Source organism: Lithobates pipiens, unplaced genomic scaffold, assembly GCF_037356315.1.
Source record: "Lithobates pipiens isolate NorthernLeopardFrog02 unplaced genomic scaffold, aLitPip1_a1.2 Scaffold_3, whole genome shotgun sequence".
Classification (NCBI taxonomy): Eukaryota; Metazoa; Chordata; class Amphibia; order Anura; family Ranidae; genus Lithobates; species Lithobates pipiens.
This window is the reverse complement of record NW_027507790.1, coordinates 99,919,577-99,933,871: the sequence shown is the minus strand read 5'-3', so window position 1 is coordinate 99,933,871 and position 14,295 is coordinate 99,919,577. Positions and strand designations below refer to the sequence as shown.

At 39.9% G+C, this 14,295-nt stretch overlaps 1 protein-coding gene across 1 annotated transcript in view; it reads right to left on the bottom strand.

Moving 5' to 3' along the window:
* The window catches only part of KREMEN1 (kringle containing transmembrane protein 1), a 234,155-nt gene that overhangs the window by 106,112 nt on the left and 113,748 nt on the right, over nt 1-14,295 (bottom strand). Inside the window, exon 3 of the mRNA XM_077462082.1 lies at nt 5,917-6,008. Within this exon, the coding sequence (XP_077318208.1) occupies nt 5,917-6,008 (92 nt within the window). The remainder of the gene's footprint in view (nt 1-5,916; nt 6,009-14,295) is intronic.

Here is a 14,295-nt window from a genome sequence, read left to right as displayed (position 1 = left end):
TCACACACCTTGGTAATTCGAAAACTCTAGCTCTGATTCAGCAAGGGTCATATCATACTTAAAGTGGTTGTATACTCAATTTTTTAACTTTTACCTACAGGAAAGCCTATAATAAGGCTTACCTGTGGGTAAAAAAAATATCTCCTAAACCTGTACGGTTTAGCAGATATTCCCCTCGGTATGCGCCGCTGACTGCAGCGGCGCATGCGCACAAGGGGATTCTCGGCCTGAAAACCCGGCAGTGGCCGACCGGCCGGAATGAAATCTTCCGCGCGCATGCCCTGGAGTGACGATATCGCGGCTCCGGCCACTCACAGTTGGTACTGGTTTCCAATCATGAATGTCCATCCTGCCTCAAACGCTCTACATGCAGGAAAATAAACAAACTAAATTTGACGACTCTACTTTAATAGATCAATGTATGACATGTGGTTTACACATCCGCTCTTTCCCCCTACTAATGTCTGTATAGAAAGCTTAATTAACATATATAGATCTGTGGCTGTATTTCATCTGTCATTCCTGCCCAATCATTTTGTCTTACAGCACTCAATCAAACCTACTAAAAGTCAATGAACACACAGGGATATCATATAGAAAAGAATGTGATTTTCCAATGAAACCCGAACTTCTTTATTGCACAAACAGCAGTAATGGTTTTAGCCAGTAAAACTGGACACAGCTATTTCTGTGTTAAAATAAATATGCTTGGCTTACTTTGCACACATCAATACCTATTCACTAATTAAACTGCAGAATTACGCTACAATTTCTGACAAATCAACAATGGCAGGCTTTATTTAGCCAATGACTGCTATGCCTGAAGACAACTACAATGTAAAAAAAAAAAGTCAAATTACCTAAAATCTACTTCAGAGCTAAAATGCAGCCTAATCCTATGCTTAAAGACAAAAAAAATCTCTATGACCGCAGCAAGGGTGCTTCATAATTTGGGGGTGATTTACTAAAGGCAAAAAGACTGTGCACTTTGCAAAGTGTAGTTGCACTCCACAAATGTAGTCACTCCAGAGCTTAGTAAATGAGATAAAGCTTCACTTTGAAAAGAATACCCAATCACATGCAAGGAAAATAAAAAAATGAGTTTTTGCTTGCACATGATTGGATGATGGAAGTCAGCAGAGCTTCTGCTCATTTACTAAGCTCTGACACAACTTCTCTTGCAGAGTGCAACTGCAATTTGCAAAGTGCACAGTGTTTTTGCCATTAGTAAATCAACCACTTTGTATTACCCTTCACACTATCAGGAAACACAATACAGAATGAGTGCACACAAGGTATTCAGTCTCCAATGTCTGAGCTGTGTTCAATTAAAAGAGTTGGTACTGGTTACCACATTCAACTGAAAGCTAATAGCTTCACATAGTAGTAAAAGTGATGAAAATGGCAGTGAGGGCTTATGGATCAAGACTAATCTACTAATCTTGGAGTTTACATGTATTAGTTATAACAGCCGAGCGTAGGCAGAAATAGAACTTTTATTTATTTGAATCTGCCCTAGGTGTGGTGAGAGAACATAATAAAAAGTCATATTTGGGCAATAAGCGGGAATGCATTCTTATTAATGAGTCATTATATTTTTTATTTGTTTTTATGTTTGGTAAAGATACTGGTAGAGCATATAATTATTATAAAAACACTATTACCCAGTATATTGTTCATTACAAATGCTTAAAGGCGTAGCATTTTCAGCTGCTAAAAAATATGTTCTGGACCAGCCTTTCTCAACCTTTTTAACATGGAGGAACCCTTGAAATAAGTTTAGTTCTCATGAAACCCCTAATAGCAATTGTATCTACAACTCACTGTACCCTAGTTGAGAACGGCTGTTCTAGATAATAGTTACATTGTGCTTATGAATTAGGAACCCAACATTTCTTTAACTATTTGAAATAGTAAAACATATGGCAGGGTGCAAGGAACGAGTGCTAAAAACGATAAACAACCAAGGGGCAGAGACTACAGTCTTCTCTTACCATACTGATTCACATCATACATTTGAGATTATTGACTTATTTAGAAAACAAAGACATAACTCATGCTTTATATAATATCCAATACACTGGGAGAACACAATCCCAAAAATGATTCCAATAGTCAAAGATTTACAGACCGTAACTTTAAACAGCAGTAGCCCACGAAAATGTAATATTGTACACAACAGAACAGATTCCAGAATTTCTTTTCGTTGACTATTCCTATGCTTCAACTCCATGTGAGAAGCCCCTTAGAACTGCAGTAATCCATTCTAATTTCTACTCTCCTACTCACAGAAAACACCCCCCTCACTCCAGTTGAATTTGTTACCCTGACCACGATAACACAAACCACAACCACTTGTCTTTTTACTAATTACTATGCTCATTCACTATCACTTCAGTGTAACCCACTTATCACTGCCAGTGCATGTGCCAGCTGCTGCATTCACCAATTTCTCCAATATGGCTGCCAAGGTCTTCAACTTGGCAATATTTAAAGGGGCGTTCCGGTCAATCCTTTTTTTTTAAGTGAGCAGCTACAAATACTGTAGCTGGTGACTTTTAATAAGGACACTTACCTGTCCAACAATCCCGCGATGTTAGACGCCCAGAAGCCGATCTGTCCATCGGATCGGCTGCCGGCGCCTCCATCTTAACAAAGGGAAACAGGCAGTGGAGCCTTGCGGCTTCACTGGCGTTTCCTACTGCTCATGCGCGAGTCGTGCGGTGCTTTGTGAATGGCCCCACACATGTCCCAGAAGGCAACAGGGCAGCTCACCGAAGAGGAGGAAGCTCCGCGGAATAGGAAGAGGCATATTAGGAAGACTGCCTAGCAACAGCGTTTCAGGTAAGTGAAATTTTTATTTATTTATTTTATTTTATTATTTTATTTTATTAATGCAATTTTTTTTTCGGGTGGCCCTCCACTTTAATGCTTTAGATCCTCTAGCCATATCAATCCTCTGTATATGCAGCCTCATTGAAAAATGCTACCATAAATACTCCTTTAAAAGTGCCTGATCCTTTTAAAATGAGTGGCTGCTGCAGGCAAGGGTCAATAGTTATGCACTTTTCCCTGACGACCATAGTGAAGCTAGACTCCATAGCACTAATAAAAATGTCACCAGACATACCATAAACATTCCTTCGAAGCCCTGACCCTTACTGGTAAAACCCCTTTCCTTTCCAATGCAATGTTGTGGCTGTTGTACAAAGCTGCACCATCGCTTTAGAAAATAAAGACAAATGAGCCCATTTCTAAAGCAGCGGTATGGCCTTACCAAGGCTTAAAAAAAACGAGAAAAAAAACAACCTTGTGCTTTAGAAATGTCCTCAGAGCTTCTTTTGTTCTAGGACCCAGATACATGCAAAGCCACACTGAAATATAAGAATGAACAGTAATAAGAAAAAAACTGCCAAGGGATGCCTAGTCTATTGTGCAGAGTATTGAAATCATGGGCTGGAAGCTACTTGTGTACAGCAGAACACCTTTAGTTTCATGGAGGAAAGCTTTATCATTGCTTTACATCATGTAGACAGAAAACAGGAAGAGAACACAAACAAGTGCATTGAACATAGATAGACAATACATCCTGTTACATCATTATATCAACTATACACTATAATACCACATCGCCACCTGCTGCATAGATAGGTATAATGCATACAGTTTTGTCAGTTTATTAACAACTTTACATTACATGCTCTTGTTCTTTTCCGACAAAGTCACGTGACCTTTTAAAGTCATGTGACCAGCTTCTCCTTCACTCATGTGGCAAACAGCAAATCAGCTAGCACCAAGAAGGCTCCACACTGTGGTCTACAGTTTGTAAATTAGTCATAAAATGCAGGTAAAGTATGGAGTAAACTTTGTGATTTCCAGTGGAGAGCTATTTATCTATAATATCTGAATATCTGCTATTGACTATAAGTAGGGGCCAAATCTGTCATCCCTTAGTAAATCCAGGCATGGCCTAGATAGTGGTGAAATTTGTTCTTCTGACTTGTAACGTACTTCTAAACGCTTGGTACCAGATTTAAATGTAGGAACATTTCATATATACTGTAGGTAATCTTAAACAATTTAACACCCCTCAAAAATCTCTCTAATATCTATTTGACCAAAACACATTTCTGTCTTGCTAGCTGTGCACTGAAACTATGAATGAAGCCCAAAACAACAATGTATTTTATATCATTTTACAAATCCCATCTTAGGGTGTCTCCACTCTGTAAATGGTGCAAATGAACCGGCAACTCATCTGTGTTGCGATTTTTATTGGCTACATAGCATTGACATTAAAGGGAAGCTAATGCATTTATTTCTGTATATTGGAATAGTCTTTGACATCCAGAACCGCTTTCCTTATTTCCTGTTACTCTGTTTTTAAGAACTGGTACCTAATTGACTAATTAAGTGGTTTTTTTTTTATATGTGAAAAAGTCCTGTCATTTTATATGCTATGATTATTGCTCTTGCCAAAACACATTAGCTCTTTTAATGTTACTGCTATGTAGCCAAAGAAAATCGCAACACGGATAACAGAGTTGCCAGTTCTTTTGCCTCGTTTGAAGTTATCTGGAGTGTGAGAGGACACTTTGAACCTGAGCACCTGTGGGCAGATTCCTTGCTTGGACTCAGAGGCTTCCCGTAGTGAGTGCTGCATCTACGTTCTCTTTCAGTGTCTCCACTCTGTATAGAGGACACCACCACAAATAAATTTCAGAGAGGCAAAGGCTGTCACTAGTTGAAACATAGCCTTACATCGATAAGATAAAGGTTTTACATAAATGTAGAAAAGCTGACCATTGTAAGCAACCCTGTCAACAGTGGCAGCTAGTTTTTTTTGTTTGGGGGGGCAGCAAACAACCCCCCCTTGGCACCTCACAACCCCCCCTGCACCTCACCCCTCACTGTTTGCCGGTCCACCGGCACTTACCCGATCAGCAGGGATCATCGGGCAGGGGAGACAGGCTGCAACAGGATGGCGTCTTCCTCTGAGATAATGATGGCTTCCGTCGTGCTTCTCCCCTTCTCCCCCTTCTCCTAGGCATCCAATAGGATCGCCTATGTTTTCAGCCAATTGGGAACCGCCTAACATACCCGCGCTTTCTGTATGGCGGAGAGGCAATTTTCATTTGCTTTTCTAACACATCTAGGTGGACTGCGAGTGCAATGCTTTGCGCTCCAAGTCCATCTTTTTTTAAGCCTATTAGAGGCTATCTAATCAGGTGCTTAAAAAAAACACCTCCGCTGCTGTAATTCAGGCGCTGACGTACGAAAAGGGGCCAGATGCTTGAATAGTGGTTGGCAGCGGCGGCCATGGATAGATTCATACTGTGCACGAATCTATCCATTATACTTAAGGGGGGGGGCTGGAGAGAGAGGGTGTTGCCCGTGTGCCCTTAATGCATGGGCTGCCACTGCCTGTCAATGTTAAATGGCTTGCCTCAACCCTCTAACTTATACCCTTTCTGGACAGCTTGGTCTGTTAAAGAAAGTTGAAACATAACAGACTTCCTTGCCAGATGAACAGGTGAAAATGCCAAAAAGTCTAAACCAATGTAGCCACCACATCTAAAAAAAGGAAAGCAAAAAAATAAATAAAAATTATATATATATATATATATATATATATATATATATATGCAATATAATAAATGTACCAAAGTTCCTACAGATAGTTTAAAGATTTCCTACAGATGTATATGAATATATATTCCTACCGTGAAGCTGGCTTTCCAAACAAAACCATGCAAAGTCACGGTGATGTCACCATTCTGAAAGCATTTCAAATATTTTGTGTCTAATAGTTATTGAGCTCAGAGCTTGTACTACACATAAAAGAAAAGACCTAGAACAATTCCCACATCTCCAACAAGAAAATTAGGATTAAGAAGGAGTTCTCTCCGATCTTACTTCTGCAGGTTGGAATGTCACAGTATTTCCAGTACACTCCATCCTCATGCTCGGCTATGTAACACCAGGGACTGATATCACCATCTGGGTTCCTGGCAAAACAAGAAGGAAGATCATAGAATTAGGGGAGTAAAGAGAATGGAGTATACATTGTTCCTAACAGTAAACACTAAAAATGATGGACTTGTGAAACATGCCATCATGGCATAAGCTCTGTGATGTAACACTGTATAAAGAGCAATATAGTGCTTTTTCCTGCTGAAACCAGTGTGAAATTGGATTTTAGCAATGTGCCAAAGGGTAACCTAAGAAAAGCGTTTAGGTTACAGGTTGCTACAAGCTGATGAACATCATTTTTAAGTTTGAAATGTTCAAATATTTGTACGCTGGTCCCAAGCCATAAGTTTGCCATTGCTCTTGAACCTCAAACAGTGTGCTCCGCAATAAAGTGTAATGGAACAATAGTCATATAAAAGATTTTGTGGATCCTGAAAATGAATGACACATACTGTATATTGCAAACATATTTAAAAAAAACTGTGAAAGCGACTTTCACCAAACATTCACTGGTGGTAATTGTCAACTTAAACAAATGTACTTTAACCCAGATGGTGGGAGCTTTTTTTTTTTTTCTTTTGTTGGGTTGGCATGGTGGACAGGCATCGTGATTGGCATTGGATTTTTATTTTTTAATGAAGGACTTTTAAAAAACTTGTGTTGTGTCTACTCATTTATGGGTGAATGGGTAGGGGTACCCCCTACTCATTCACATGGGGGGATCCGGGGCTTCAAGATTCCAAATAAGCCCCCCCTGCCCGCAGACCCCCACAACTGCCAGCCAGGGTTGTGGAGGAAGAAGTTTATGTCCCAAGGTGCTTTGGGGGGGCAGAGACCCCCCTGCCCCAAAGCACCCCCCACATTGAGGAGATGTGTCCTGGTATCATTCGCGGGGGGCACTCGCTCATCCCCTCCCTCCCTAACCACGTAGTTTTTTTGTTGATTCTTTTATTGCCGGTAATTGTTGTTCTTACATTCAGCTGTTGATTCATCGGTTGTAAGTACACGGCGGCTGGCTTCCTGGCCTGCTTCTTAACAACCAGCTATACACCGTTTTTTTATGGAGGAAAAAAAAAACTTGAAACACATGTATAAACGCATAAAAAATGCATTTTTGGTGCAGGACCATCACATGCAAAACACAATCTGCTGCGGAAAAACAAGTCCCTGACCCTTTTCAAAAAGGCACCAGCTGAAAAATGCATAGATGTGAACATGTACCATACAAAACCATGTAAATGGACTGTAGTGCATTTTATGATATCTCTACACTTCAGTTCTATATTCATAATGTATCCATTATAAGGGGTTCAATTTATCCTGTTGGATATATTGTTTTATATTTGGGAGAATGCAAAAGAAGTTGCTGGAACATATAAGGTGGATAGACATTCCGACAACAAAATCCATTGGATTTTTTCTGACGGATTTTGTCCAAAACTGGTGTTGCATACACACGGTCGGACAAAGTTGGCGGAAAATCCGACTGTTCAGAATGTGATGACGTGCGTTCGTTACGGTGGGACTACATTCAGGCTATTAGCCAATAGCTTTGGTCCTGTAATTTGATCTGAGCATGCGTGGCACTTTGTCCAATTGGATTTCACCAAAAACGATAGGACAAAGTCCGATCGGATCATGTTGTTGGAAAATTTTATATCCAGCTCTCAAACTTTGTTGGTCAGACATTCCGACGGAAAAAGTCTGATGGAGCGCACACACGGTCGGATTATCCGACAACACGGTCTGACAAACAAGAAGCCAGGGACTGACTCACCAGGCTCTACCTGTAACCATTGATGGTGCCAGTGGGTACATGAGTGTGCTACCTCTCGGAAATTGTACTAGCAACTACACAGCACCCCTGTGTCAGGTCATTCACATAATTCAAGCAAACTCTTTTTTCAATGCAAATGCAAAGATGGGACATAATTTATTATCATCAGTCTGGTGGGTCTGTTGTGTAATACTGTGGCAGCTCCCAGTAGTGCCCGACAATTAGATTGGAGAAGGGGCGGAATTGATAGTACTACCACTAAAGCTGGCCATACATGGGTCAGTATTTTTTGTTGAAAAAATAAATAACCGATTCCCCCATCCACACATGTGAATGTAGGAATCTTTTCCTCTGTGTCGCTGTATTCTGCTAGAGAAAAGACTCCCCTGCTGCCAGAATACACAGATCAGCCATAACACCAATGTGGCCACAACATCAAAGCTAGGGGTTATTATTGTGGCCACTGACACCAATGCTGAAGGTTATGTTTGTGTCACTGACTCCAATGTGGAGAGTTATTATTACAGACACTGACACCGATGATAGGGTTATTATTGCAGTTACAGAAATGAATGCTGGAGGCTAATATTGCGCCCACTAACATCAGTGCTTGGGGTTAATATTGCACCCACTGAAACATGCTAGGGGTTATTATTGCAGTCACTGACACCAATGCTGAGGGTTATTATTACAGCCACTGGCAGCAATGTTGGGGGTTGTCATTGTAATCACTGACACAAATGCTGAGGGTTATTATTGCTGTCACTGATACTAATACTGAGGGCAACTGTTGCTGGTCCCAATGGAGCTTATTCAACTCCTACAATTTCTTCAGTGACCTCCAGCCCCTATTTCATCTAAACACAGCAGAAACAGTGGCACACCTCAAGAACATGCTAAATGCTCTTGCAGATGGGCAAGTCCTATCTTGGATTATCTAATATGAATGACAACAATGGCAACACAAGGCAACTTTTTTAGTTGCTGTATATTTTAGAGTGGCGTGGAGGAAAGTACATTTTTTTCCCAACATACATGTATTGAAGAGGAGTAAAAAAGGTACACGTAACAGATAATTTTCCAGTATTTTATATAAAACACATCTCACAGCTCTGCACCAAATGTAAGTAAATAATGAACAAAGCAATATTAAACCATTGACTCTTAGCCCTTGTACACACGGTCGGACATTTAGACGGAAAATGTCCGATTGGACAGTGTTGTCGGATAATCCGACCGTGTGTGGGTTTCATCTGACTTTTTCCATCGGAATGTCCGATCAACAAAGTTTGAGATCTGGATATAAAAATTTTCCGACAACATGATCCGATCGGACTTTGCCCTATCACTTATAGAGAATTCCGATCAGACAAAGTGCCACGCATGCTCAGATCAAATTCCTAGACCAAAGCTATTGGCTACTAGCCTGAACTAGTCCCGTCATAACTAAATAACGTCATCACATTCCGAACGATCAGATTTTCCGACAACTTTGTCCAACCGTGTGTCTGCAACACCAGTTTCGGACAAAATCCGATGGATTTTGTTGTCGGAATGTCCGACTGTGTGTACAAGGTTTAGAGAAAATGGAGCAATTGAAACTTTCAGCAGGTGAATCCATAAATGTCCATCAAAAAGAAAGAAAATAAATGCATCAATGGAAACAGTATATGACTATGTTATGGCACATGGAGACATGGCATGGGGGAGTATTTTGAAGTGCTTGATTGCATTAAAGTTACGTACATATGTTCTGTAATTATTAATGCTTAACATTTAATAAACAGCAGAGCGAACCTGACACTTATGTTTATCTAATACTACATTGAGCAATGGAAACAGCAGGCTGTAACCCATATGTGATTCTACAATAGAGTGATTGCGTTTTTCAGCCTTTTGTCAAGTCCAACAAATATTTAATTTTCTTATTAATCCTCTTAACTAGCTTTAAATAGCTATTTAACCTAATATTCACTTTATAAAAGCAGAGGCACCAGTTATATAATCCAGTAAGTCGTGGGAGAGTACAAAAGGCTAAACAAATGGGCCTCCATTTTCCGTTGTGTTTTAAATTTCACATTGTTCACGCATTATGATTTCAAAACTGAAATCTCTGTTACTTACAGATTCATTTACTAAGAATGATGCAAGATAGGCTCAGACAATTTAAAATCTACACTGACATAAAAGGGAGAACACAAGTGGTGAACTTCTGACCTGAGACCCAATCAATTGTTTTAGAGACCAGACTTAAACAGGAATAGTTAGGGAAAAGTTAAAGATAAATGCATGAAGTATGCAGGTGGCAATATCGCATTTCGATCAAATAAGGGTTTGCTTTAAAAATGGATGTTGGGACTCACAATACAGCAAGGAGTACCTAACTAAGTCTCATTGCTCTATTATCTATAACTCCACATAATGTGTTGCCATGCCTTAAAAGTAAATGCCAAACATTTTAAAAGCTGTCAAAAACATTCTTTATCAAGAACTTTCATGACCACTTTTGTAATATTGGCATCTAAATGACCAGGCTCTTAAGCCCCCTTGGAACATAGGTGCAATGTGGCCTCCTCAAACAAGGTCACATTAGAAATGCATTCCACACACTCACCCTTACTAACAAGCCTATGCATGGGTAGATAAGCATTTTCTTTCTTGGTTGTTGGTAGCCCAGTTTGAGATAGATTAAGTGGGTACATATAATATTAATTTGGTTGCCAAACAGATATATAGGACAGCAGAAGGGACTGTATGAAAGACTTTAACTTTGCACAACTGCATTCCAGGCTCTATATCCACAAAGATGTCCACTGACCTTCAAAGTATTGGGAAGCTCATATATGCGATGATATCAGCATAGGTAGTGCAAAACCACCTGGTTTGGCTGATAATGAATAAGTAAACTATTGTTTTAAGAATTATTATCCTTAACAAAGATATTTAAAGTGTTACTAAACCCAGGAGCCTGTATTCACTGTATCTGTGTCCCACAGTACACATAACAATTATTTGAGTAAATATAAACTGCTAAATACCTTTTATCATCAGCAGTATATAGCAGTTTTGTAACTTCTATCCATGTCCGCCTGAGCATTGGTTAAAGCTTGTAGGTGGAGTTTCCATTCTTCTCTGACTGTCCTATGAAGCTGCATGACCCCTGACCCTCTGTCTGGACAGTGCTAATTTGCCCTGTGCTGATCACATGCATCCTCCCAAAAAAAAAAAAACTCTCTTGCAATACACGCCAAACTGAGCATGTGCAGAGTGCCTCCTAGGGCTCTGTTCTATCAGCAGATGGATTGGGGACAGTAAAAGAAGGGGAGCATCAGAGAGGACCGGGTCAAACAGCCTTTTTACACAATGTGGAGGATTAACCCCTTAGGTTCCACAGTAAGTATACTGAGCATGTTTTACTGCATATACAGACTGATTTTACTGTTATGGGTTTATTAACACTTTAAAGATAACTATTCTTTTGTGGCAGTGTAAATTAGTAGTGGGCTTCCCCCATTACCTAAAAATAGATTTGTGTATTGGCTTCAGTACCTTTGAAATGACAGCCCACTTCCTCCCTCTTCCTCCATGCCCAAATCAATAGGGGCATGATATTACATGTAGATTAATGGTGGCTTCACCTCCTTCTTATTCTAAGACACAGGCTGGTGGGGCGACCCAGCCTTTGACTGGCAGAAATCCACCCATACCATGTTATTTCCACAAAATAATAACAATTTGATTTCTAATATATATTTTCTGACAATTTAAAACAGTTTACTGATATTATTTATTTTTACTCTGTATTCCAAGGGCTGTTTTTTTTTTCATTTATATTCTGAACATGTGACCAGCAGCAGAGGATTAGAAGCCCCTCCTGCTTATGTTTCCCTGCAGACAGGCTGGGGAAGATCTGGGTCATGTGACAGCAGAATATCAATTAGGAAAAAGGTACTTTTATTTAATTTTTTTATTAAAATAATTACAGTGCCATCATCCACATACAGAAAGAGAAGGTACAATGTAAATTAGACAGCGTGTACAGTATCACTTTAACTCCTGTTACACACTAGTGCCATAAAATCTACAAAAAATCTCCAATAAAGTGACCGGTGCCCATCATTCATTACCGTCAGTGTAATGTTACCTATTATTCCTAGCACTTTTTATGCTGTTCTGAATATTTTTATACTTTATTTACACAGAAATACATCATTAGTTTCCCATTTCTATGATCTCTTTTCTAACCATCTTGGATAATGGTAGCAATCTGTCCAGTGGGTGATGCACGAACGTGTGCTGTATGTGGGAATGTTTCCAGTGTGCGGAGTTCCGAGCTACAGAATGCCTGTGAAGTTTGGGTGTGCACCATATGTGTGATTATCAAATGTACTGAAGATTCTCTGCTAACAAAAGGTGTGAAGTATTAACTAACTACCTTTCATGCTTTGCATATCTTAGTGACGCAATAGCAGAGCTCACTTTTCTTCTCCTAGAAGGCCTGCAGAATCTGTCCCTGCGCCCTCGTATGTACAGAATTCCCTGGGTGTGGTGTGGGCCAACAAACTCACAAAACAATGAGCAACAGATAAAAGAGATGTATAACGATAAACGTATGATTGGCATGAGGAATATGCAGCTTTTGATGTATCGGTATATAAAAAGCAGACATAGCTATTGTTCTGCCAGCTATGCTAAATTTAAGAATATATTTTTACGATTCAAGTGGACTAATTTGATTCAGCCCTCCATGCCCAAGTTCAGTACATGGTTGTAGAATGCAGACCGAAAGCAATCAGGTACAGTTATTATTAATGCATGAAAATGTCTAGTACTTTGCGAACCAAAATAAAAAGACTTTCATATGACACCATTAGAAGCTAACTAAAGCATAAAGAAAGTCTGTATTGAGACAAATATAGGGCCTAGCACTACTGACCTTATAAGAATACTAGTTTCTTGACTGTGTCTGGCTTTAAGAGCCCTTTTATAAGGATCCATTCCAGTGTGCACTGCAGTAAAAAGCATTAATGCAATGCACATCGGATGTGTAAGCATGTGGTCATTCATTCTCAATGCCACCCCAATGCAATAAGGAAATGGCAAAACCAAAATTTCAGAATGCACCGAAACCGAAAAACTGTCAGTTTAAAAAAAATAAAGATTTTCATTTATAAATATCTGTATTATATTTGACTTTTTAACTATTATCATGAATTTAAATGAATATGAATGTATTGTTTTCAATTATTGGCACCTTTTGAAGCGGTGTTAAAAATCCTGCTTGCTGCATTTTTGGTGCATATTTGGTCAGTTAAAAAAAAAGCACCAGAAAATGCAGCAAGAACGCGTCAGCAATGCGCCCATGTTTTGTTATTGATGCATTTTTTAAGTCACATGAGCTAAGAAAAACCACACCATAAACAAGGTAAAATTGCAGCAAAATCACTGTAAAATCATGGCAAAAATCACGGCAGCACTTTTTTTCTTTTGGCACAACACTGAAAACCCTTTTTTTCGTCTCTAATTTTCGGCGACCAAATTTGGGTGTATCACTAGCACCACTAATGTGCATGCATTGGGGCAGGCTGCAAATTACTGTGTGCTACACTGAAAAAAAAACACTGCATGCCCTTTTTTGTGCATTCTGCTGCTTTGGCAATCCATTAATTTGAATGGGCTGTAGCAACACACATTTATATGGGACTAAACATGCATAAATGTGATGCACCAGAACAGCAAAGTAAGAGTGACTCATTGGTCCAGACAGCTAGGCAAATAGCATTTTTTTAGAAGTCAACAATACTTGGGAGTCCATCCTGCCACCTCCTGATCATAACTTGGGACTGGGAGCTATCTGTGACAGCTCGATAATTGTTCTGGGAGCACACAATGAGCATGTTCTCAGCACTGAGGATGCATATAAGAAGTGTGTGGGCATTAACGTCCACCCTCTTTGGCACTGCATTTATGTGTTACATGGGGGGCAAGGGAGGTTAATGTAAAATTTTAGGCAGAATTTAACAATACAAATATTCTCTATGTGAATGGCTTTTAACTCTAATGCCGCGTACACACGATCAAATTGTCTGGCGGAATTGGTCCGGCAAACAATAACGAACGGACTTGACCACACACGGACACTCCGAAAGTCCGGCAATTTCTAACGCGATGACGTACAGCACGTACAATGGGACTAGAAAAAGAAAGTTCAATAGCCAGTAGCCAATAGCTTCCTTCTCGTACTTGCTTCAGAGCATGCATCATTCTTAGTCCGTCGGACTAGCACCCTGGCAAATGGATTTTCTGCTGAAAGCCAAGTCCTGCGGACAAATTTTGAGTCAAAACTACTTTTTAAGTCCGCCGGACTTTACGATGAAAAAGTCTGCTGGAGCCCACACACGATCGAATTGTCCAGCGTACTGTGGTACGTAGTGTGTGTGTGTGTGTGTGGGGGGGGGGGGTAGCGATTGCAGAGAGGACTATAATATGTGTCTCATAGGTGTGCACAGCCTGTTGTATTAGGTTGTGCACCCTAAAGCTCAATA